This window comes from Pelodiscus sinensis, chromosome 7 (genome assembly GCF_052426305.1).
Source record: "Pelodiscus sinensis isolate ZL-2025 chromosome 7, ASM5242630v1, whole genome shotgun sequence".
NCBI classification, from domain to species: Eukaryota; Metazoa; Chordata; order Testudines; family Trionychidae; genus Pelodiscus; species Pelodiscus sinensis.
This window is the reverse complement of record NC_143058.1, coordinates 43,942,368-43,965,275: the sequence shown is the minus strand read 5'-3', so window position 1 is coordinate 43,965,275 and position 22,908 is coordinate 43,942,368. Positions and strand designations below refer to the sequence as shown.

General features: G+C 43.8%; 1 protein-coding gene across 7 annotated transcripts in view; it reads left to right on the top strand.

Moving 5' to 3' along the window:
- The window catches only part of LOC102463966 (neurabin-1-like), a 93,161-nt gene that overhangs the window by 4,940 nt on the left and 65,313 nt on the right, over positions 1-22,908 (top strand). For all 7 annotated transcript variants that reach the window (XM_075933637.2, XM_075933636.2, XM_075933635.2 and 4 more), the window contains exons 3-9: positions 5,398-5,530; positions 6,209-6,329; positions 12,560-12,664; positions 12,880-13,000; positions 13,983-14,132; positions 15,649-15,702; positions 21,157-21,386. In XM_075933637.2, the coding sequence (XP_075789752.2) occupies positions 5,398-5,530; positions 6,209-6,329; positions 12,560-12,664; positions 12,880-13,000; positions 13,983-14,132; positions 15,649-15,702; positions 21,157-21,386 (914 nt within the window). The remainder of the gene's footprint in view (positions 1-5,397; positions 5,531-6,208; positions 6,330-12,559; positions 12,665-12,879; positions 13,001-13,982; positions 14,133-15,648; positions 15,703-21,156; positions 21,387-22,908) is intronic.

The following is a 22,908-nucleotide window of genomic DNA, read 5'->3' as shown; positions in this document are numbered from 1 at the left end:
GGTGGACTTTGCTGCTTTACTGCTTCCCTGCCTCTCTCAGGAGGGGTGCCTAACTGTATTGTTGTTCAGAGTTTCTCAAACAACAGTAGCATGAAACTGGTCTGATTTTATCACTTTTCACTGTGATGGTCAGGTCGCTGTTCTCAACAGTGAAAACCAACAAGATTCTGAGCAGTAGAAGAGGCACTATAGCTGTCTGAGAACTTAGGTAGCCAACATTGCATTAGTTTACTTTACTTTTAAGCTTAGAGGATTATCTGCTCAGATAGGAGGGTTAGAGATGTTTTTTAAATAAAAGCATAGATTCTACAGGTATACAGGTAGTAGAACTCTTTCCTCTAGGTGAGTGAATATTTCAAGTTCTGCAGTTCTTTGATGCGCGTGGACCCCAATGTTCCTTCAAATTTTTTATGTCTGTGTGCAGAATGACTTTTTGAGGTGATATATCACATAACAAAAGTAACTGACTGTGGTTGGGGTCAGGGAGGGGATTCATAGCTGGGACAGAGGGTTGGGGTGAAGTGTGAAGGCTCTAGCTGGGGGTGTGGCTCTGGGGTGGGGCTGGGAATGAGGGGCTTGGGTACAAGCTGCCACAGGGAGAAAGGAATACCTGCAGCCCTCACTCACTGAAGCAGCTTGGGGCCAGGTGAGAAGAGCATCGCCATGGCTGCAGCAGCTCCAGCAGGCACACCTCGAGGAGCAGCACCTGTCCTTAGCTAGAACTGATCCAGGATAGGCTGAGGGGAGGGCTGAGAAGGGGCACCTCTCTCCTGCCAGAGGCAGCTTTGGGGCAGCTCTGGGTTGGGTGCTGTGGCCGGGGAAGAGGTGGCCAGGGCAGAGGTGCCCTCCTCTGGCTTCAGCACAGAGATGCCATGGCCAAGGGAAATGTGCCCCTCTCCCAGTCCTAGCACAGAGCAGCCATGGCTCGTGAGGGGCATCCCTTCCCTGATCCTTGCATGAAGCTGCCAGGAGAAAGGAGCCCCTCTCCCTAGCTCAGGCAACTTTGTGCTGGGGCCAAGTGCTTCTGCCTTGGCCATGGCAGCTCAGTGCTGGGCCTGGAGGAATGTGCCTCTCTCCTGACATGGCAGCTCTGTGTTGGGGCCAGCAGGCAGAAACAGTGCTCTCTGCTGGAGCAGAAACAGCACTCTAGTACAGCTGCCTAACAAGTCCCAAGCAGTGGCTCAGGGCTGCTGCATAATGTGTAGCTTAGAGGGAACTTAAGAGGATCCTGGCAGATATGTGGCATCGAATGAGTTACTTGTCTTTCCTCTAAGATCCAGTGAGTGGGTGATGCAGAGCAATTGCTCATCTGCTCTCAGAGTACCACCTGTTTGTTCTATTTTCTCTCCTGTTCAGAGTATTTGTGAAGCCACTGAAGAAGATCATGCAATGATTTGAATTGCAGTGCAAGTATTATAACGACACTCAGCTCTACAGTTGCCCTTATTGCACCTGCATAGAATAATATGTTTACTTTTTTCCTGTTTTTGATGAATTTGGGATATGGCTAAGAACTACTCAACATGGACAGAAGAGAGTTGGAAACATATTCTGGTGATGGAAGTGGTAGGAATAAAGGGCAGCCCTTAAAAGACTTTGTGGAAGCAGTATGGCTACGTCTATACTACATGCTTCTGCCACAAGAAGCCTTTTGTGCAAGAGTTTTTGTGCAAAAACTTCTTGCACCAGAGCACGTACACACCTCAAAGCACATTGCAAAAGCATTCTCTGAATGGCAATCAGAGTAAGAAACCCCTCTGGAGCAGCCACACGTGCCTTTTTGTGAAATAGCTGTAGTGCAAAAAGGAGTTATGCCTTGTAAAAGGAGGTTTACCTACGCTGAAAAAAGCCCTGCCTTCTGCCATTTTACTGTTCATTTACTTGTGCTAAGGCTCATTTGAGCCGTATACGCTCCATGGGTTTTTGAGCAAAAACAGGCTGGTTTTGCGCAAAAACCTTGCAGTGTAGACATAGCCTATCTGTATGTCTTTTCAGAGGTTCAGTTCTAAGTCCTGTTTTAATTCTGAAGAGACTGAAGGTTCCAAAAGATAACTTTGGTGGCCAAGAGTATTCTTTGCTGAACAAGGAGAATGTGGTGCTTTTTGAAGAATAACTTGAGTGAGTTTGAGTTTCTTGTGTAGCTTTTAGATTTTTTCCACCTAAAGTTCTGAGTTCATCAATTTAAATTAATTATTTTTACAACTGAACTGCAGTTCTTATGTGATAAAGGAAATCTAATTGTTAAGGTACAAAATTATAGGCTGGTATACTCAAAATGTTTTTTGTATCTCATTGATTTCTTAAATTATTAATAATCAAAGTTCTTGATGTTTGTATCTAGAAACAGACTGAAAAATGAATGAAATACAGGCTTGAGTATTTATCACCAGCTTCCATTACTTTAAATGCATCTAAATTGTTTTCCAGCGTGAAATTCATTTTTGTAAATTACAATTTTGATAAATTACAGTTGTGGTGTTTAATTGTTTACATAAGTTTTAATCTTATTTTAGAAGTTTGCATTCCTGTTTTCTAAAATCCTATTTTGGTCCTAACTATATCAAAGGACTTTCCTTTTTAAGGAGATCTTAACAGACTGGAAATAAATACTTTTAATTTGACAGTAGCTGTGTCAACGTTTGGCATTTGTTGTTTAAAGCTTGAGAAATTTCATTATTTGGCAATGGAATGCCCATTCTCTTCACAAATGCTTTGACTTTTGTCCTCTTGTATTTCCTCATATCATTTTGGACAACCTTAGACTTGCTCCTGGGACCTCTTTGGATCCAATTAATTGAATCCTTTATTCTTTTCAGAATTATATAGAATCTTTCCTAACTTTTCATGTTAAGCGTGCATGAAAACAAATAATAAGACAGGTGTTTAGTGTTATGGAGTATGTTCAGAAAGTCTTTTAAAGTTGATTAGGAGATTTGCTAAAATGGAGATGAGGGGATGCTTTTAGAATGGAGGTATAGCCGTGACTGTCTAAATTATTACAAAACTGGTCATTTTTAAGGTGGATGTAATTAACGTTTTAGCAAATCTATTAAAGCAGTGAGCCAGAGAGGTGGTCTGGAGTTACTGGTTGAAGGGGTTGACTTGGGAAACCTTACTTGCAGTGGCTTGCTTCCTAATAGCACAAAACTTGAATGAGCAGTCTCTTTCTGCTCCATTGTCTTCCTGAGTCCTGGAAGCAGCAGTGGATGTTAGTATGTGTTTTCACTGGATGCCTGGGGCTTCTTGGCACATATCTGTGCCCAGAGTCCATGCTACAGTGGCTGTTGACAGTGAGTAGGATGACAGCTTGCTGCCTCATCTGGGAGTACATACATTGAAATAGCCATAGAGGAGCATAACATAGTGGCGGGGGGGAAGAAGCCAGTTTGAAGTAGAATTGTCAAGAATAGGGTTGACATGGAATCGGGGTCATGTATTTGGCCCTCCCACTGACATGGCATTGTGCAGAATGGTGCTTATGTTGGTGTAATTTATGTTAATCTGTGTGGTGGTTATTCACATCTATGAGTGATGTAAATTCTGCCAACGTCAGCTGTAGTGTAAACTAGGGATGTAAGTGAGTAGTCGACTACTTGCTTCCTTCCCCCCCAACCTCCATTCCTGCCTGCCTGGCTCTTAGTATTTTTAAACTCCAGAGCTGCACCGGGAATAGGTCCCAGACCTGGTGCAAGCTGGGACTGAGCTAGGCTGTCTTATCAATTAGTCGATTAAAAATTCTATCGACTACTTGATTAGCCAATTAACTGCATCTTAACATCCCTAGTATAGACTAGGGATGTTAAATTGCAGGTAATCGAGTAGTCGATGGAATTTCCATTGACTGCTTGGTTAGTTGATAACGGGGGAAACTGCGGAGCCACAGTGGGGTTAGCTCCGCCCGGGAGCTAACCCTTCTGCGGCTCTACCTTTTAAACGTATTAATTGCTGTCGGGCTCTTAATGAGAGAGAATGAGGCCGGTGACACCCATTCCTTGCAGGCACAAGCTGTGGAGAAGGTGGTGGCAGAGCAGAGACCCCCAGAAGAGAAGGAGCCCTCAGCTGCCAGGGAGGTTACACTGCTGCCAAATGGCTCCATCCCCAGGGAGTAACCATTTAGTAGCAGTGTGGCCTCCACTGCAGCTGGCTCCTAGTCCTTGTGGTCCTGGCTGGGGTTTTCTGCTCTGCCTCACCAAGCCCACAGCCTCCCTTATACTTTGAACCTTCAAGGATTGGGTGTCAGTGCCCCCATACCTAGTCAGGGAGCCATCTCCAGCTCCGCTATCATGGCCTTCCTTACCATTCAGGAGTGTGGAAGCACTTCCCGTGCAGGAACTGTTTCAGCAGTGGGCTGGCCTCCACTGTTCCTGGGGACTTGTCCTCTCGCTAGTCTTATACCTTGATTGATTGATTTTTTTTAATAAACTATGTACAGTTCTAAACTTGTATCTTGTATTGTTTTTAGCATAAAAGTATATAGTTAAGCGTGAACATTTTCATTCACTGTAAATAAAAGTACTGTTGGTATAGTAACAAGGAGTCCTGTGGCACCTTATAGTCAGCATAGTGTTTCTTCTCTCTGGCCTGCCATCTTAGTTATTCATTAGTATTTATTATAACTGGTAAGCATCACCATAAATGGTTGATGCTTCTTAGTTTTGGTTAACTGGTGGGGGCTGGAGCAGTTCCCTATCTGTTGTGGGGAGAAGATTGCTCCAGCTGTGCAGGGAGATCACTGTGGACTGATGCTGCACTGGTATCTGGAACACCCATGTCCACAAGAAGCATGGGTGCCTCACAGTCAGGGGTTGCTCTAGTGTCCCAATTTAATTGGTTAGCTGGTTAAACATTAGGGAAACCTAACATTTAACCATTTAATTGATTAACTGGGACTTTTTATATCCCTAATTATAACTACTTTATTTTTAACAAACATTCAGCTGCAATGATTACTAAATATAGTAATGTATGTAACATGGTCTTTCTGTTTTTCTAGAAGACCATTTGGATCTCTTGCAAAATCAAACTGCGTCTGTTTGTAGTATAGTGACTGGCAGATTATGCTCTGTTTTTTGATAACCATCTTATGTAGGCTCTCTAATATCATTCTCTATTTATGTAAGCGGAGAGAAGTGTGCCTCAGTGAGTTCTGGTGCATATTTGTTTCATTTCAGTTAAAAAGGTTCTAAAGTATTTGTCTTGACACTTTTAAAATATTACCTTATATATGTGATTTGAAAATAAAATTCTGAAACCTCATTATTATTGCTCAGGTAAGTTGAATATGTAGGACAATGAAATGGTTATGTTACTGTCTTAATTTACAGAATGGCTTTCTTTTTGATATTCAAAAATGTTGAGTCAAAACTGCACTCAAATAATATTTCTTATTTTCTTAAGGTCTTCAGTACTTATTCAAATGAAGATTATGATAGACGTAATGAAGAGGTTGACCCTGTGGCAGCATCAGCCGAATATGAACTAGAGAAGAGGGTAGAAAAAATGGAAGTATTTCCTGTGGAAATTGAAAAAGGTGCAAGTTAAATGTTAATTTTCACAAGCAATTATTTATCTTTCTTATGAAGGCTGAAGCCATGTTAAGATGGATTTCTACTACATTTAGGCCTCAATCCTGAAAAGCTTTGCACACATGATTCACTTTAAATCTGAATAGTTTCACTGAATTCAGTATTTATTGTAAATTGCTGGAGCTCTGTTATAGTTCAATTGAGGTATGGCTGTTTTCTCCAGCCTACATGTCTGGCCCATAATGTACATAAGTCTTTGTAAAATGGGAACCATTATTAGCTCTAACCCCTAAAATTTTAGAATTCAGTCCAATGTTATTGGATACTACAGTAGAGTGTGGAGAGAAGCTCCTAAATTGGGTGCTTAGAATAGTAACATTAATATATTTTCATATCACACAGAGACTTTCAAAATGGGAATATAAAAGCTTTTGCTATTCTAGATATCGTTTTGTTTAACTATGATTTTATATTAGTCGATTGGGTTGTAATCCTGGAAAGAGCCAGTCTGATTTAGCTTTATGTTGCAAATATTACTAAGATGGAGACACAGTGAGCCAATAAGCATGTTAGACGAAGACAAAGAATAGCACAAGTGTGTTTTCATTGGTGACTGTGATAATTTATGAACACTACCTTATAAAATGTACTGTGGCTAATGTTAGAATTTTTGAGTCCTGCAGGTGATAGTGGCCTAGGCATTAGTATTATTGGAATGGGTGTTGGCGCTGATCAGGGACTGGAGAAACTGGGAATTTTTGTAAAAACAATAACTGAAGGTGGAGCTGCTCAGCAAGACGGACGGTGAGTTTTAATTCAAGTTACTATTTTACTAATGAACACAGATTTTGCAAATACAATTTCTAGTTAAGGACTCTTCAGTAAAATAAATATAAAATGTAATGCTCTTTTACTTCTACAACATGTATTATAGAAATCTGGAATGCAAAAAACTGATGGTGTTAATCTCTCAAAATATTGTGACATTTAATAAGATAACTAACTGAAATTTTCATTGAATTTAATTTCTCAATTCTTTTATTATAACTTATTTTAATCCTAAAGTATAAGGGGACATAATATAATACAGCATAATTTAATATTGGACATCTTTCATCTTTCATCATTTTGCTATACAGCTAAGCATAACTAGTGTTGGGGGAGATTGGAGCAGGTCCTTGCCTGCCGCGGGCAGGGGGCTGCTCCAGTCCCACAGGATTCCCTCTGCAGACAGGGGCTGCTCCTGCATCCAAAGTAGCCTCTGTCTGTGGAGAGCCCAGGCACCCTGCAGGCAGGGGCTGGGAGCTGGAGGCAGCCCCAGCATGAGACTGGGGGTGGGAGCCCTTTGGGCTGGGGGCTGCTCCAGCTGGTCTGTAGCCTGGGATCTTGCTTTACTTGGTTAACCAGTTAAATGCTCCGTAGACCTGCCGTTTAACTGGGATTTTACATCCCTACTCTAAACATGGTATACCTGTTAGCTAGTGTAAACTAGCACAGTGGTTTTGACTTCAGTGGCATTAGACTGATGTATCCCACTTGCAAATCTCACGCCTTTTCTTCCATCTTATACACAATTATTTTAAGACAAAGTAGAGAAATAAATTGTTTCAGTTATAGGCCAATCACTAATTATTTGATTAGGAACAACCTTCCCATATGGTGAGATTTTTCAATACAATAAGAGGGTCTCTTACTCCTTTCAGCAAATGCCTACACTTATCTATAAGGTGCTGACAGAGTATAGGAGGATAGACTGACTACTGGTTTGATCCAGTTTACTAATTCCTATGTTGCAAAAATTAATATTTGGTTAACTTCATTAGACTTTTAAAAAAAGTTACACTAGTCGCTATGCTAGCCAACCCCTCCTCTCGCTGTCCGCTTTCATGGCCAGAGAGTCTGTTAATCTTGCACTGAGCTCGTGCACTCCATGGCCCCAAGTTACTCTCACCCTTCTTCGCTCCTGCCTACCACACCCCTGCAGGGGCCCCTCTATCCAGATGCTCTCAGACCATCCCACCCGCTCAGGCCCTTCAGTCAGCAGCCATTCCTTCCCTGCCAGCACCTTTCCTGCTCCTGCCCCACATGCTAGTAAAATAGTCCATGGCCCACAGTTCCCCCCCCCTTTTCCTCCCTAGCCCCACCGCCGTCCTCCATTCCTACACCCACCATCCTCCCTAACCTCCCTCCCCCTCCTTCCATCCCCAGCCCCACCTCCATTCGTACACCTACTCATCCTCCCTGACCCCTCCCACACTGCCTATCCTTACTCCCACCTAAGGATGTTAAATATCGATTAATTTACTAGTTGAGTAGTCGATGGAATTTCCATTGACTACTCAACTAGTTGATCGGCACTTCTGCATTCCGCATTTCAAAGCTGGCACGCTGCATGCAATCAGGGCCAGCAGGAAGTCCCGCTGACTCCGGGTTCCCCGCGGGCTCTTGTGCATTTCAAGACAGAATTGCCCAAATGGAACTTGGAGTCAGCGGGACTTCCCACTGGCCCCAGGCTGCACGTGCCGTGCCAGCTTTGAAATGCACAAGAGCACCCCCTGGGGACTCTTGTACATTTCAAAGTGGAAGCACCCGCATGGAGAACTCAAAGTCCCCCGCTGACCCCAGGCTGCCGCTTTGAAATGCTGTGCAGAGCCCGAGATCAGTTGGGGAGTCCCCAGCTGATCCCAGGTTCTGTGGAAATGCTGCACAGAACCCGGGGTCAGCTAGAGAGTCTCCAGCTAACCCCAGGCTCCATGCAGCGCTGCCACTTTGAAACGCTGCGGCAGCATTTTAAAGTGTTAGTGCTGCATGGAGCCTGAGGTCAGCTCCATGAGGTGCTGCCCCTTTGAAACACTTCCATGGTGTTTCAAAGGGGCAGTGCCTCACAGAACCCATACCCCAGGCTTCGTGCGGCACTGCCGCTTTGAAGTACCCTCTCTTTCCCCCTCCCTTTACTGCCTCTAATTGCTAGAGCAACGTTTCCCAAAGTGTGGTCCATGGCCTGGTACCAGTCCTAAAAAAAATACCAGTCCTCAGAAATATTCTTGGCAGAGAACCTGCTGCCACGGCATCTCTGCCAAGCATGCTCCCAGGCGGCAGGGCTAGATCTGGCAGGTGCTAGGATCCAGGGAGAAGGCCGTGCGCACTGACACAGAACGACCAGTGCGGCCGGGATTAGAGCGGGAGGGGGATGGGAGGGGGGCTGGAACAACCTGCTGGACAGGTAGGGCCAGCGCGGGCTTCCTGCGGGGTCGGATGGCAGTTCTGCAGCTGTGTGCCAGGTCCCAAAAGTGGGTGGGCTGCTCTTCTCCCCCGCCCCAACAACCGGCGCGGTACCTAAAACGCCAGTTCATTGCATGCTGGGGACTTTGTTCCCCTGCTGCCTTCTTGCGTTCAGGGGAGGGGATGGGAGTCTCTGGCTGCTCGGGTGGCGCACGCTGCTGTGAGGAGCAAGGCACGCACTGCCTGAGTGGTTGGGGCTGGCGCAGTCTGGGAATCCCCCTCTCCTCTCCTGCACGCCTGCTCCAGCTGCTTGGTCAGCGTGCGCTGCCGTGGGGAGTGGAGGGACAAGGCGCGTGCTGCCTGAGCATTTGTTGCAGGCGTGGTCCGGGAGTGCCTGTCCCCATCCTCCCTACCCCCACCCCGCGCAGGAAGGCATCAGGTGCGCGACAGACCAGTGTTTGGGAGACTGGGGAGCAGTCCGCGCACTTCCTGGGCCTTGGCATGCAGCTACACGATCCCCAGGTATCGGTCCCTGTCTCCTCCCATCCCACCCAGACACCCACAGCATCTCTTGGGGCTAACATCAAGCTTAAATGAATATTTTCCTCCAATTGATGCCACTAAAATGTGGATTAAGAACCCGTTTATTGTTGACACTGGACAGGTAGAAAATGAAGAAATATTACAGTTGAATGCATCAGAAGTGGATTCATTAATTGAACTTTCCTGTGACTCTGCCTTAAAAGAGAACTTTGATAAACTCTCCTTGGTTGATTTTTGGTTGAGCTGTAGAAATGAATATTCACATTTATCTGAGAAAGCAGTCAAATTCTTAATGCCTTTCATCACAACACGTAAGTGTGAAACTAGCTTCTCGTCTTCGGTTTTCTTCAAAAATAAATATAGAAATAGATTGAATGTCAAACCAGATTTGAGGCTAAAACTTTCTTCTTTTGCTCCTGACACAAAGTTGCTATGTGATGCAAAACATCACCACCCTTCCCATTAGTTCTCCTTTTAGTTATTTAAAAGCTATAAAGGGCTCACATAATAAATGACTTATATTCAGCTCATTCAATTATAAATAAACAGACTTTACAACTGTTAAAATTCTACTGGTTAAATTGTAATTAAGGTAATAACAATAAGTTAGGCACTTAAGTATTTTTATGTCAAGATTTATATTCTGTACTATTATTATTGTGAATAAATAACGAGTGAAAATTTATTCATTTTTCATTCTTTTTTTACTATGCGTTTATATTTTTGGGCTGCAGAAAAAGGTACTGAAAAAAACCGGGTTCCAAATATATAAAGTTTGGGGAAACAAACCCTGGTCTAGCCAGCTTTCTATCCATCTTACAGTCCATTTATCCAATCCATATTCCGTTAACGTGCTGGCAAGAATATTGTGGGAGACCATCTCAAAAGCTTTGCTAAAGTTGGCATTGGGGGCTTTGGGAGGACCAGAAACTATTTGCATATTCATAATTTGCTTAATGAATATGCGAATATGCAAATAAATGCTACCGGTCCTCCAAAAGCTTGTGAATGGATTTACTGGTCCCCAGTATCAAAAAGATTGGGAACCCCTGTGCTAGAGGTAGCAAGAGGTGGGGGGGGGGGAAGCAACTAGTCAACCAGTCCTTAATATCCTTCCTTCCACCACCTTCCTTCATATTCCTACATCTACATCCTTCTCTAATCCCTCACCCTACTCCCACCCACACTGTCCATCCCACTGCTTCCATTCCTATATCCTCCTCATCTCCACCATTCCCCCTTACCGCACCACCCATCCCCACATACAGCCCTATCCTCTTTCCTCCTTCCCTACGCACACCCTGCCCCCTTCCATGAACAGGCAACCTAACTAGCAAAGAAACTGCACCAGGCCCATATGCAGGAATTTCTGTGTGTAGGGGGCTACTCCAGGTGCTGTGGCAGCAGGATCTGGGCAGCTGCCTGGAATTAAGGGGCAGTAAAGGTGTCATTGCTGGGGTGCATTGAAGTGAGAAGGGAGGATGTCTGTGGGGAGAGGAAATGGAAAGAAGGCAGAGAAAGAGGCTGGAGGGAGGAGGAGAGAGCGGGGGTTCCTTTGGGATGCCAGGTGGAAAAGGGAGGCTGGGAGTCTGTGAGGGGGGCAGGAGAGGGGCTGAGGACACTCGTGAAGGAGGGTCGGGGCCATGCAATGAGGGGGGGGGGTCTCCGGGCACCACCATGTAGAGGCAGGAATACCCCCCTGCAAACACTGCTGGGCCTCCCCTCTTCGATGCCTGAGGGGTTGCCAGACTGCAGTGGCGGGTTCCACTGGGACAACTTGGCGCTGGTGTGGCCTCTCTGTGTGTGGCAGAGGATGGGGTGGTCGGGGACGCAGAGCCTGCCTGTGTTCCCAGTGTGGGTGGGCTGGGCCTCGCACCAGCTGAAGCATCCTCCTGAGCTGGGGGGCTGACAGCCCCTAATTGGGAGGCTCACAGCTTTGTGGTCCCATCCCTGGACAGCTCAGCCCGCCCCACACATGCAGTTGCACATGACAGCCAGCTGAAAGAAGGGGACATGACGCAGTAGTTGCCTCCCAGCCATGTCAGCGTAGCCAGTGTCTCCCCATGCCACTTCCCCTGTGGGCCTGCTCCCCCATGGTGCCTCAGGCCCTCTCTCTGCTGGGAAGGCCCCCAGTATTCCCAGGTCCAGCTTCCCTGGAGCTTCTGCCTGGGATCTCACCTGTGAGCGGTGGTGGTGGCACTGCCACAGCCTCATTCCCTGCAACAGGATAATCCGGAGTGGCGCCCAGGGAGGTTGGAATTGCTTCCTGCCCCAGACACTGTTTGGGGATTGGCAAAGCCACATGGCAGCCTGGCCTGGGCAGATTCCGCCTCCAAAGGATCCTGCCCTGCAGTTCTGGCCACAGCCTTTTGGGAGGAGGAATCTGCCCAGGCTGGGCTGCTAGGCAGTATTACCATCCCTAAACAGTGTCTGGGGCAGGGAGGCTATGGGAGGGCAGAGCCTCTGGGTTGCAGAGTGACATGATGACTTATGTCTAATACCAAACTGTGACATCTGTACCTATGAAGTCTAATCCAAACTAAGCAAAACTAAATCTAGAGTTCTCTGTTCACCTAGATAGTGATAGGCTTTAGGGAAGGACATTTGCAGGGCATTTATTCATCTATGCTACTTATTTCACTGGCAGTGCCTGTGAAAAAAGGTGGCCATTTTTTTCCTTTGCTTATCCATCCCAATATGGTGACATCTTCCAACTAATGAATTGATCTAAAAGCCTGTAGTATGGTCCCTGTTGAAAAGACTATAATTTAATAAGCTTGTGGTGCAGTTCTGTCTTCAGACTAGGAATATTTTATTTGTGAATTCATGTGAATATATGATGGTTTCAATCTTCTCTTTTGCTTTTTAGTAGCTATATATCTCAGATCTCCAAACAGTTGTTACCTTTACAAGGCATAAGCTGTGTTTGCCTATCACAGCAATGACTACACTTGCAGTATATGCATGTACAACACATTCCCACAAGAATAATAGTGACAGCCCAAAAAGTCAGTAAGAATGTAAATTAATGAAAATATCACAGCAGATATTAAACAAATTCAGATTAATTTCATAGGAGTCGAGGTAAGGAGATCAGTTTGTTAGATATTAGCCTTTTGAGGCTCAACAAATTGTCAAATTAAATACCGCAGAATTTCAAGGAATATTTATCACATAGAATTAATTTCAGTCTATATTGTGCCCATAACTTGTTAGACTAAAATTTTTGTCCTATTTATTGCTAAAAAACTGAATGATTTGTCTTGCAGAATCCAAGTAAATGATCAGATCGTTGAGGTTGATGGTATAAGTTTAGTAGGAGTAACTCAGCTTTTTGCAGCCACTGTGCTAAAAAACACTAAAGGCAGTGTGAGGTATGTGTTTCTTTATACAAATTTTAAATTAAAAAAATGCTTTGGGAATAAATTGTTCATTAACAGATAAAAGAAAAGCAGCACGTTGTGTAAAATGTTTTGATAAGAATTTGACAGAAGTGGTCACCAAAGACAGCAGTAGAATGGGCTACCATCTAGCAAACATACATTTGCCCCATAATGCCTTTTTATTTGTGGTGTTTTATTTCTTATAGCTTTCTAATTGGAAGAGAGAAGCCTGGAACTCAGAGTGAAGTAGCACGTCTTATCAGTGAGACATTAGAGCAAGAGAGGTGCCTATATGAGCAACACTATGCTCATGATGATACAGAACAGGTATATCTACAAAATATATAAAGAAATTCTGTATTTTTTAACCATGACTTAAGGATATTTTACAGAAAATGAACTAAATGTTTTTGAATCACATAGCCAGGGGATAAAGAGGAAAAGGTCCAACTTGATTAAAAATGGTAATAGTCAGAGCTTGACGAACGGCAGCAAAAGCCACTCACCAGCCCTGTATTGCGCATGCGCGTGCCGAAAACGGGGCGCCCGTCTGCAGTCTGCTCACCATGGGCGAGTAGATTCAATGCTTTGTTGAGCCTTGGTAATAATAACATACAAACTTTGTAATATTAATCCATATAATAGTGACTCTTAATACTTTTTTCCACCAGGCCTCAGGTTGGCACTCTTTTGAACAGGACAAAATCTTCTGTGAGAAAACTTCAGAGGAATCTGAAGAGAGGAAGTTAATTTTAAAAATCTATTTTAATTTGGGATAGCTGTTTCTTACCCTTCCTGTTTGGGGAATTTTTGTATAGAATGTTTGCAGATTACCTGAACAGTATGTTATAAGTTGCTCAACCATCAAAAGAGGACAATTGTTGGTCAGCAGAAGTGATATAATCATGATTTTTGGGTTATTTGAAGATTGTATCTACAATTTGAACCTCTCTAGTCTGATGTTCTTGGGACCAGACCAGTGCCAAATCAGAGCATTTGCCGAACCATGGAAGGTCAATATTGTCTAACAGCATTTACCAAGACTTACACTGCTTACTGGGCTCTTAGAAGACACTTAAGGGTGAATTAGAGCTAAATAACAGCACAGAACACTGAGAGTTAGAACGGGTGGTTGTAAACAAATTTTATGGTACTGTGAGAAACTTGGCCACGCCCATGATAAGTGGACATCTGGCTAACTAAAATAATTCCGGACTATTTATGTTTCCGGACCAGAGTGTGCTAGACTAGAGATTTTTGCCGTTAATGGACTGTGATTTACTTCAGTTATGTTTTTATATCTTGTTAGGATGATGATTATGATGATGATGAAGATGCTTTTGAGTCAGATTTACATGGAAAATCTGTGGAAGTCTTTTATCTTCCTGAAAACGAAAATGAAGATATGAATTTGCCACTGGATATGGATTCAGCACAGTTCCTCCTTAAATTTAAAGAGGTACAACAACATTACCCAAGCTTTTTACCAATCTTATGTGATGTGCTGAAGAGCATCTGGGTCTTCTAAAATTTGTATTAGTTTCCTTTGTGCCCTACTTCATCATATTCTTCTTTTTCCTCTGACAAAAAAGGCCTCTTATAAATGACGTTTTATTTTTGTGGATTTTGTCAAAATTGATGTACATAAAATTCAAAATACATGTTTCAGAACCTAAAAAATGGATTAAAAGACATTAACTGTCAGAAATTAGAGGGGGGTTTTGTTTCTACTGCCTTCTTAGAGTACTATGTTCCCCGTTCCAACTGAAGAAAGTAAAAAAAAAATCTCATCAAATATATGTATCAATTTTTCTACTGAACTCAAATTTTTATTTATTTTCACTTAGGTGCAGTCATCTTCTTTGGGTTGATTTTTCTGTCTATTCTATCAGAATAGTATAGGAGTTCTGGAAAGGGTATGTGAGGCAAATCTAGGAATATTCTTCCCATACACTAAACAGAAATGGGGGAGTATCTGAAATATAGCCCTTCCCTACAACCTGATTAGCATGTTGTTTTGTGAATAAGTATGCACTAAGATGCTTTTTTGCAGATTGCTTTTTTGGAAAAACTAGGGGGCTATGTCCCCTGCTTGCTGTGTTCGCCAACCCCCCTGTCACAGGAAGAAGGCAACCCTGACTCTCTCCCTGGCTATGCCAGCCAGGGCTCCTTCCCCTTCCCCCTCCTCCTCTCCATCAGCCATGGCCCCTTCTTCCTCCCTTCATATCCCTCCAGCCAGAGTCTCTTCTCCCTCTGCCAGCCTGGTACTTTCTCTCCTTTCCCACCCTCCATCATGTAGGGCCTGGTGCCCTGGAGCAGCTGTTTTTAAAACACCATCAGCTAGCTTCAGCCAGCTGCTGTGTGGCAGCTCAGGGAGCTGGGATGCACCCCAGTCCCAACCTCCCCCTCCCCAGTGCCAGTCTTCTTGAGTTAAGTGAAGCCTTTATGTACCTCTTTAATCTACTAATGTCTCTTGCTTCTTAAATCTATGGTTTATACTTTATGATTATATTCTTCATGAACATTATGTACAAAGACCCAGCACTACTGTATTTTCATTTGATTGCATTTACTACTTGCCCACTTACAAAACATTACTGACTTTCACTGGTTTTGGCATGTTCACTTCATTTCAGAAATTATTTTAATTATTTGTTTTTTCTTATTAATATTTCTCAAGCTAATTTGTGATTTTTTTTAAAGATATATGATTTGATTTTTACAGCAGATATGGATACAATAAGACCTTTAAACCTTTTTCTTCTTAAATTGAGAGCTTGATTTTGAAAAACTCAAAATAGAAGAGCCTGTTCTCCCTCATACTGGTGAAAATCATGACTAATTTTCTTGAGCAAGTGAATGGCTTTACACTATCTTAAGTGAGAGGTGAATCACTTAAATAAAAACAAACTTGCAATAATCTTTCAAGTATCTTTCTGCGTATTTCTTGACAAAATTATTACATTTCATTCTAGCTTCAATTAAAGCACGCAGTAGCAACGGCTGAAGTTAACCAACTAAAAGAGAGAGTAAGTTACTTTTTTTTTAAAAGCTTTACAGTGTTTACTGTCCATATTGTTCATGATAAGCTTCATGACCAGAGAAAAAGTTGGAAACCAAAAAAAGGTAAGTAGATGTCTCTTTCAATACTAGGACGCCTGTACTTTGGGCATACTAGACACCCACATAGCTAAACTTAAATTATGTGGTACTCAAATATTGAATTCTGTGACAGGTTGAAGAAATTCTAAAACAGGATCAATGCTTAAATAATACTGTTTAGAGTAGAATTTATTGACTTAAATAGTTCAATGGATATAAACTTGTCTTGGGTCAGTATTGATGTTTCATAAAAATTCTGTGTCTTTGTATAGAAATTAGAAAGCAGTGGATGTATTTGCCACTTTGGAGCAGTGGTCACTTTTAGGAAGGAGTTTCTGGAGTGTTATAGTATATAATAAACTACTAATCACACAGATGTTTGGAACTATAGAACAGTTCATTATTAACTTGCTAAATCTACTTTCCAATATGACAGAAGGGAAATCATGTGGAAATTATCTGTAAACCAAAAAGACAATACTTCTCACCCAAATGTGAGATAGAACGTTAAAACGCTGCTATTACTAAAACTAAACAGGAAACTTTAGTAGAAACATAATTCTAGTTCTTTGAGTGCTTGCTCATGTCAAGTTCATTTTAGGGTTGTGTGCATCCATATGTGCAGTTAGCAGCGATTTTTGCCTTGGCACTATCTTAGTGCCAGCCATGGTGATGTCTAGAGTGGCACTCCCTAGTAGGGGTATATTAGGCGCTGCAGGCCCTGTACCTTCTTAGTTTCTTTTTACCATTTGTGGTGGTTGGTCAAAATGCCTTTCCTTGTATTGTAAGAGCTAGTAGTGTCTTCTCCAGCCTTGTGTCTTAGGGTCTTTGTAAATAGTTTGTTGATAATGTTTGTAGCCAGTTGTTAAGTATAGATGTTAGGTAGTAGTTAGTCCTGGCTGGGACTTTTCCCCGGCATGCCCCAGTCCTCCTGGCTTCAAGTTGTGTTCAGCATTCAGCGGGCTGTTGACCATCAGTGACCCACTTAACAGTTGTCTCAAGTGTCTGGGAGAGAGCCTGGAAGGACAAGTGTTGGATTTGTAAAATCTTTAGCTCTCTTACACAGAAAGAGCAGGATAGTTACTTGAAGGCTCTCTTAATGGAGTCGGCTCTCCGTCCCTCACCAAAATTGTTTTCATCTGACTGTGACAAGTGGATCAGACTCAGTTTGAAGTGAGCCACCGAAACCGGATTTGGCTGGTACCACTTTCTTTGCCAGTGCCCAAGAAGGGGTAAAAGAATTGGAGCCTTTTGGTGCAAAAGAACCTATGTAAGGCCGTGTGCCCATCTTGAGGCTTCAAGAGGGTAGCACTGCAGACGTATCCCCAAGCCCAGCCAGACACCTATCTGGCCCCCCCATACTCTGGGTGGTGGTAAGGGCTCCCAGCCTATATGGGGGCTTTTAGTGCCTAAAGCAGATCTATAAGCTAAAAACCAGAGCTGACTGGCCCCACATGTTCTGCACAAGGGGACTGAGGCAGATCTGACTCTGGCACTGAAGATCAAGGTGATCGGGATGCGTAGATTGTTGGCACCAGACCACAGGTGCAGATCTCTTGCCGTAATTTTGGACCCTGGCACCACGACCCGGTTTGCCAGTCAGAAGGCCTAGGTCCATGACAAGATCTCCAATGAAGTCCCCAACAATCAAACATGGGACTCTTCAGTTAAGGCACTGTTCCACGGGTACTGGACAATCATATAAACATAGAATTCTAGGACTGGAAGGGACCTCAAGAGGTCATCGAGTCCAGACCCCTGCCTTCATGGCAGGACCCAATACTGTCTAGACCATCCCTGATAGACGTTTATCTAACCTACTCTTAAATATCTCCATAGATGGAGATACCAGAACTTCCTTAGGCAATTTATTCCGGTGTTTAACCACCCTGACAGTTAGGAACTTTTTCCTAATGTCCAACCTAAACCTCCCTTGCTGCAGTTTAAGCCCATTGCTTCTTGTTTTATCCTCAGAGGCCAGGAAGAACAAGTTTTCTCCCTCCTCCTCGTGACATCCTTTTAGATACCTGAAAACTGACCCTAACACTGCCCGTCCTGGAGTCCCCTCCCCGACCAGTGTTCCCTTATCCACCTCCTCCTGCATCCACGTTTCCTCCCAGAACTTGCACCTCTCACCCCTTCCCACACCCAAATCCCTCATTCTCACCCTGTAGCCTACACATCCCGTCTCAACCCAGCAAGGGTATGGCTAGATTGCAGGGGTTTTGCAGGATTCTGGAGCTATCCCAGAAAAACTCTTCTGCATCCAGGGATGCATTTGTTCTTCCACTTCTTTTAGTGGAAGAGCAAACATGATCTTTCGGTCACCCCTATATTCGTCTTTCCACGAGGAATAAGGGGGCTTCCAAAAGATGGGTTTTTTCTGACATTTGGTCCAGTCTAGATAGGCCAAATGTTGGAAAAACATCTTCCTACAGAAGAATTGGGGAAAAAAGCAGCAGTATAAAGGTGGGAATAGCAAGTGATGGAGAGGAGGAGAATAGAGAGGCCTGGGCGTCAAGGAAGGGGCTAGTACTCTCACTCTCACCTGGTAGCCTGTTCAGCGGCAGGCTCTCTTGCTCTCCCTCTTAAACTCCCCTGTTTGCAGCCTCCTGTCCGCTTTGCTCTCCTGGTTGCTCTGCCAGTGAAAGGCTGTCTAGGCGATGATCTCCTTGATATCAGTCACCATCCTGGAGAGATCATTTGGGATCTTGGCATCAGTCTTTTTTGTGTTTAGGCAGGCACCACTGTTCACCTTATCATTTGTCCTCTAGGTTCAGCAGACAAACCCAGGCCTCAGTGGCCCTGCCATGTTTTCTGGAGGGACAGGGGTCAGAGTTGGGACCATGATGTAAGAGGGACAGGGGTCCCACTGTTGCAGCAGTACTGGAATCCATGGATAATGCTGGTCCAATACTCCCACTCCTCCCTGGCTGCATCAGACAAGCCAGCAACTATTTGAGGGCGCCAGGCTTTTTTCAGAACTTACTAACTCTAGGTGCCCTGGGCTCAAAGACTTCCAAACTACATTGTGCTCCATGGGTCTGCATACCCCTCAGCATCTAGGGAGCTGTTCCACCCTGCACTGCAGTCTTGATCCTGGGGGGGCTTCCAGATCTGGCTTCTATGGGAGAAGGAACAAGGAACCTTAGAGACGCTACTCAACTTTCTCCTGTCATATTGCTCAATGGGGCTCTCCCAGAAGTCAGGGTGGCCAGAAGCAGTCATTGTGAGGGTGCACCTAAAGATGGTGCCACAGCTTATCTACTGGATCGTGACATGACAAACCCTTCTATCTAAGATTTGAGACTGGGTGATCCACATCTTGGTGGACAATATGACTATGGTCGTCTATATCAGGAGGCAGGGAAGAGCCAGGTCATCTACCCTGTTTTAGGAGGCCCTGTGGCTCTGGGACTTTTTATTTGCAGCACAATGTACACCAGGGCTACTCAACTTTGGAAGCTCCAGGGGCCACAATGATATTCTGAGCACATGCCGAAGGCCGCAACTTAAGCGTGGTTGCATATACATGCAAATAGCTTCTTTCACACTGAAGGGTATGAATACAAAGATTAAGGCAAGACTACACAACACACAGGTCCTATTTAAGTCAGTTCTGCTGATATTAATAAAATGCAATATTTACTTCACTTCCCCCATATGAGAGCACTTTTAATGAACAATGACAGTCCAGGAATTTAACTACTAAAACACATTTCAACAGAAGACCATGATATTGACTACTTTTTATTTTGGCTCCCACTGCGAGCTGCAAACAAATGGGCCGTGGGCCTCATGTCTCCCACGGGCCACGTATTGAGTAGCCTTGATATACGTCTTGTTGCCAGTCACCTTCCAGTGTCCAAGAACACTCTCGTCTTGTTATGAGAAGTCCCTAGACCCTGAGGTGGTCTGTTTCCTGTTCTGCAGAAGAGGGAAGTCCCCAGGTGAGCCTGATTGTATCCAGGCAGAACAGAAAGTGCCACATCTTCTGCTCAACTGGGGGCATGAATTGAAGATCCCTGTTGGATTCTTTTCTGCCAAAGTCAGGAGTCTTTATATATGCTTTCCTCCCACTGCCATTGATTCCCAGGGTCCTCTTCCTAGATGCAGTGATATTGGCCTGTCAAGTATCTGAGATTTGGGCTCTCACCTCTAAACTTCTATGCATAGTCTTCTACAACATCCAGCTCAGACCACCTGGAGTTTCCTTTGAGTCAAGACATCTACTTAACAGTCTTCTTTCTGAAACTGTATAAATTGGAGGAGGAGTCTAGACTCCATGCCTTGGATGTTCACAGAACTAGGTTGTTTCATAAATAAACACAATTGTTCATCACGGTGGCTGACAAACTTAAAGGTTGTCCTGTAAACACTCAAATTTATTCTTGGAGATAACCTGCATTTGCTTCTGCTATGACCAGGTGAAAGTGCTGCCTCTGGCGATTGTAGCCATCCACTTTGCCAGGGTGCAAGCCTCTTCTGCAGTCTCTCTGGGCCATGTGCCTATTCAGGACAATTATAGAGAAGCCACCTGATCATCTGTTCATACTTTACGTTCCACTATGTACTGACCCAGCAAGCCTAGGACGATACTGTCTTTGACAGGGCAGTACTGCACGCTGCTAAGCTGTGAATTGCAAGCCCATCTCCATGGATACTACTTCTGAGTCACCTAAAATCGACATGAGCAAGCACTCGAAGAAAAAACGATTACCAACTTATGTAGGTGTTATTCTTCAAGTTGTATTGCTCATGTCCATTCCATTTACTGTCCTCCTACCCCACAGTAGGAGTTGCAGGAAAGAAGGAACTGAGAGAGCTTATGGCCATCTGCCCCAAATATACTGCTGCATGGGAGCACTAATCCAGGAGGTGCCATGGCCAGCCCTATGGATATTGCTAAGGCAAAAATCTCCAACAACTGTGCACATAGGCATACACACACACACACCTAAAATAGAATGGACATGAGCAACACATCTCAAAGAATAACAGTTACAAAAGGTAGGTAACTGTTTTGTCTCAGTCTTGCAGTTAGCCTCGTGTTGGTGGGTTTTGAGAAATAGGTTGGAACAGCAGTCTGGTGTGTGTTTTTTCCACTTATGTACTATGTAGTTTGATTTCTAAAACTCTCACAACATGGAAAGAGATGGATGTGTTGAAATTATATTTATATATAAAGACTTAAAGCATTTTAGATACTACTAGATGAAAAACTGTATATCTATTCAAAGTCTTGCTTTTAATACTACTAAGATTGATGTAGTAAGTTAGTAGTAATTATCCATTTACAATTTTTAAGCAGCTATTTTGATTTTTAACTTTATCTTAAGACATAGTTCTTAAGTAGTTTTCTGAATATTTTCCTTTTTAAGTTAAAAACTACTGAAGCTGAAAAAATAGAACATGAATCAAGTAAGTCCCAGCTTCAGCGAACTTTAGAAGAGAGCAAAGAGAAAATTAAGAAGTTGGAGACCTACTGGTTAGAGGCACAAAGTTTATGCAAGACCGTAAATGAACACCTTAAAGAAACCCAGGAACAGTATGATTCCCTGGAGAAGAAATACAACAAGGCCAAGAAATTACTTAAAGATTACCAACAGAAGTAAGTACACTGAAGTGGAATAATTTCATGAAAAGGTTTTTTTTTTTTTAAATTCTCTCTTTCTTGGTTCTATTTGTCCTATGTTATAAGCAGAGCTGGTAGCAACACCTATAGTACAAGCTACCTAGTACTATCCATTGTAAGATCCTGTTTTCAGTTGCTTATGATTCTTCCAGATTTTAACCATTCAGGCTGAATTTTTCCAAGCTATAGTCTGTCAAATGCTGATTTTGGGTGGGAAGTTTCAGAAAAACAGGTTAGCTGTTTATGAGAATGGGTATAGAAAAAATACACAGTCAAAAGAATGTTTAAACATTTTTGAGCTGCTTAGCTGTGTGACATACCATGGTGCAATCCAGACTGAGTAGCTGTGTCACCCCTGCCTCTCTAACCTTTACAATGCTTTGCTGGAACCTTCAGCCTGGATTACTTATAGCCGCCAGCATTCATGTCGCTCCCAGCTATGTCTGTCTATGTCCATGGTATCCAACCAGTTCTGAAGCAATAGCCACTATAATGGCTACTGCTATAGTGAACTAGCCACACTCAACTGGCCAAATAGCTACATGTGGCCTAGTGGCTGGCGTATTAGACAGACACCAGGAGTGTATGTTCTGCAGCCAGGAGTCACACTTTGGCTCTTATCAGCCTTTATTATCCTGCAGGATGACCTCCACACGCACCCATTCTTAGATTTTCCCCCAGATATGAATATACTGTATTGCCCAACCCTCTTCTGGACAGTGCAAGCTTATAAAAAGTCAGCAATAATAAATAAATAATATGCACACAACTTGCCACCCAGTATGGAGTTTCCCAAACACTTCAATTTAAACACGCTGGATTAGCTAAAACAAGTTTTATTAACTAAAAAGATTTTAAGTGAGTGAAAGTTATGTGCAACCTTAATTCAGCCCTTGGTGGCCAATAATTTTTGATGTGGGGAGGCACTCCAAGACACTGGGAAATGGTCAAGGGCTGCACTCTTTCATGATATTAATGGAGGAGATGTGGGGTCTGGGATGGAGGTTGGGTACAGAAGGGAGCTTGGGGTAAGGAATTAGGGTGCAGGTGGGAGAATGGAGTCTGGGAGGGAGTTTGGGTGAAGGAGGTGGTTGTGACCTAGGGCAGGGGACTAGAGTGCAGGGGTTTGGGATGTGACCTAGGGTAGGAAGGGATTGTGATCTGGGGCAGGAAATTGGGGTGCCAGATATGGGAGGAGGTATGGGTGCAAGAGGGGGGCAGAGGATTTGGGTATGTTTATGAGGGGGGGGGGAGAGGGTTGGGGAAGGAAGGGGCTGAGGTACCAGAAATGGACTTTGGCCAGGAGACTTACCAGCCAGCAGCCAAACCAGCCTGCCTACCTGCTGAGCTAAGGCTCGCAGAGCTTAAAACGTTTCCCTGCCAGCCTGCCCGCCCGCCCATCCAGCCGTATGCTTGAGTGAATAACTGAGCCAATGAGAAGGGGCTTGGTTCTTCTTGGCTGCCTGTTATTCAAACAGGCAGCTCCCATTGGCCAGTT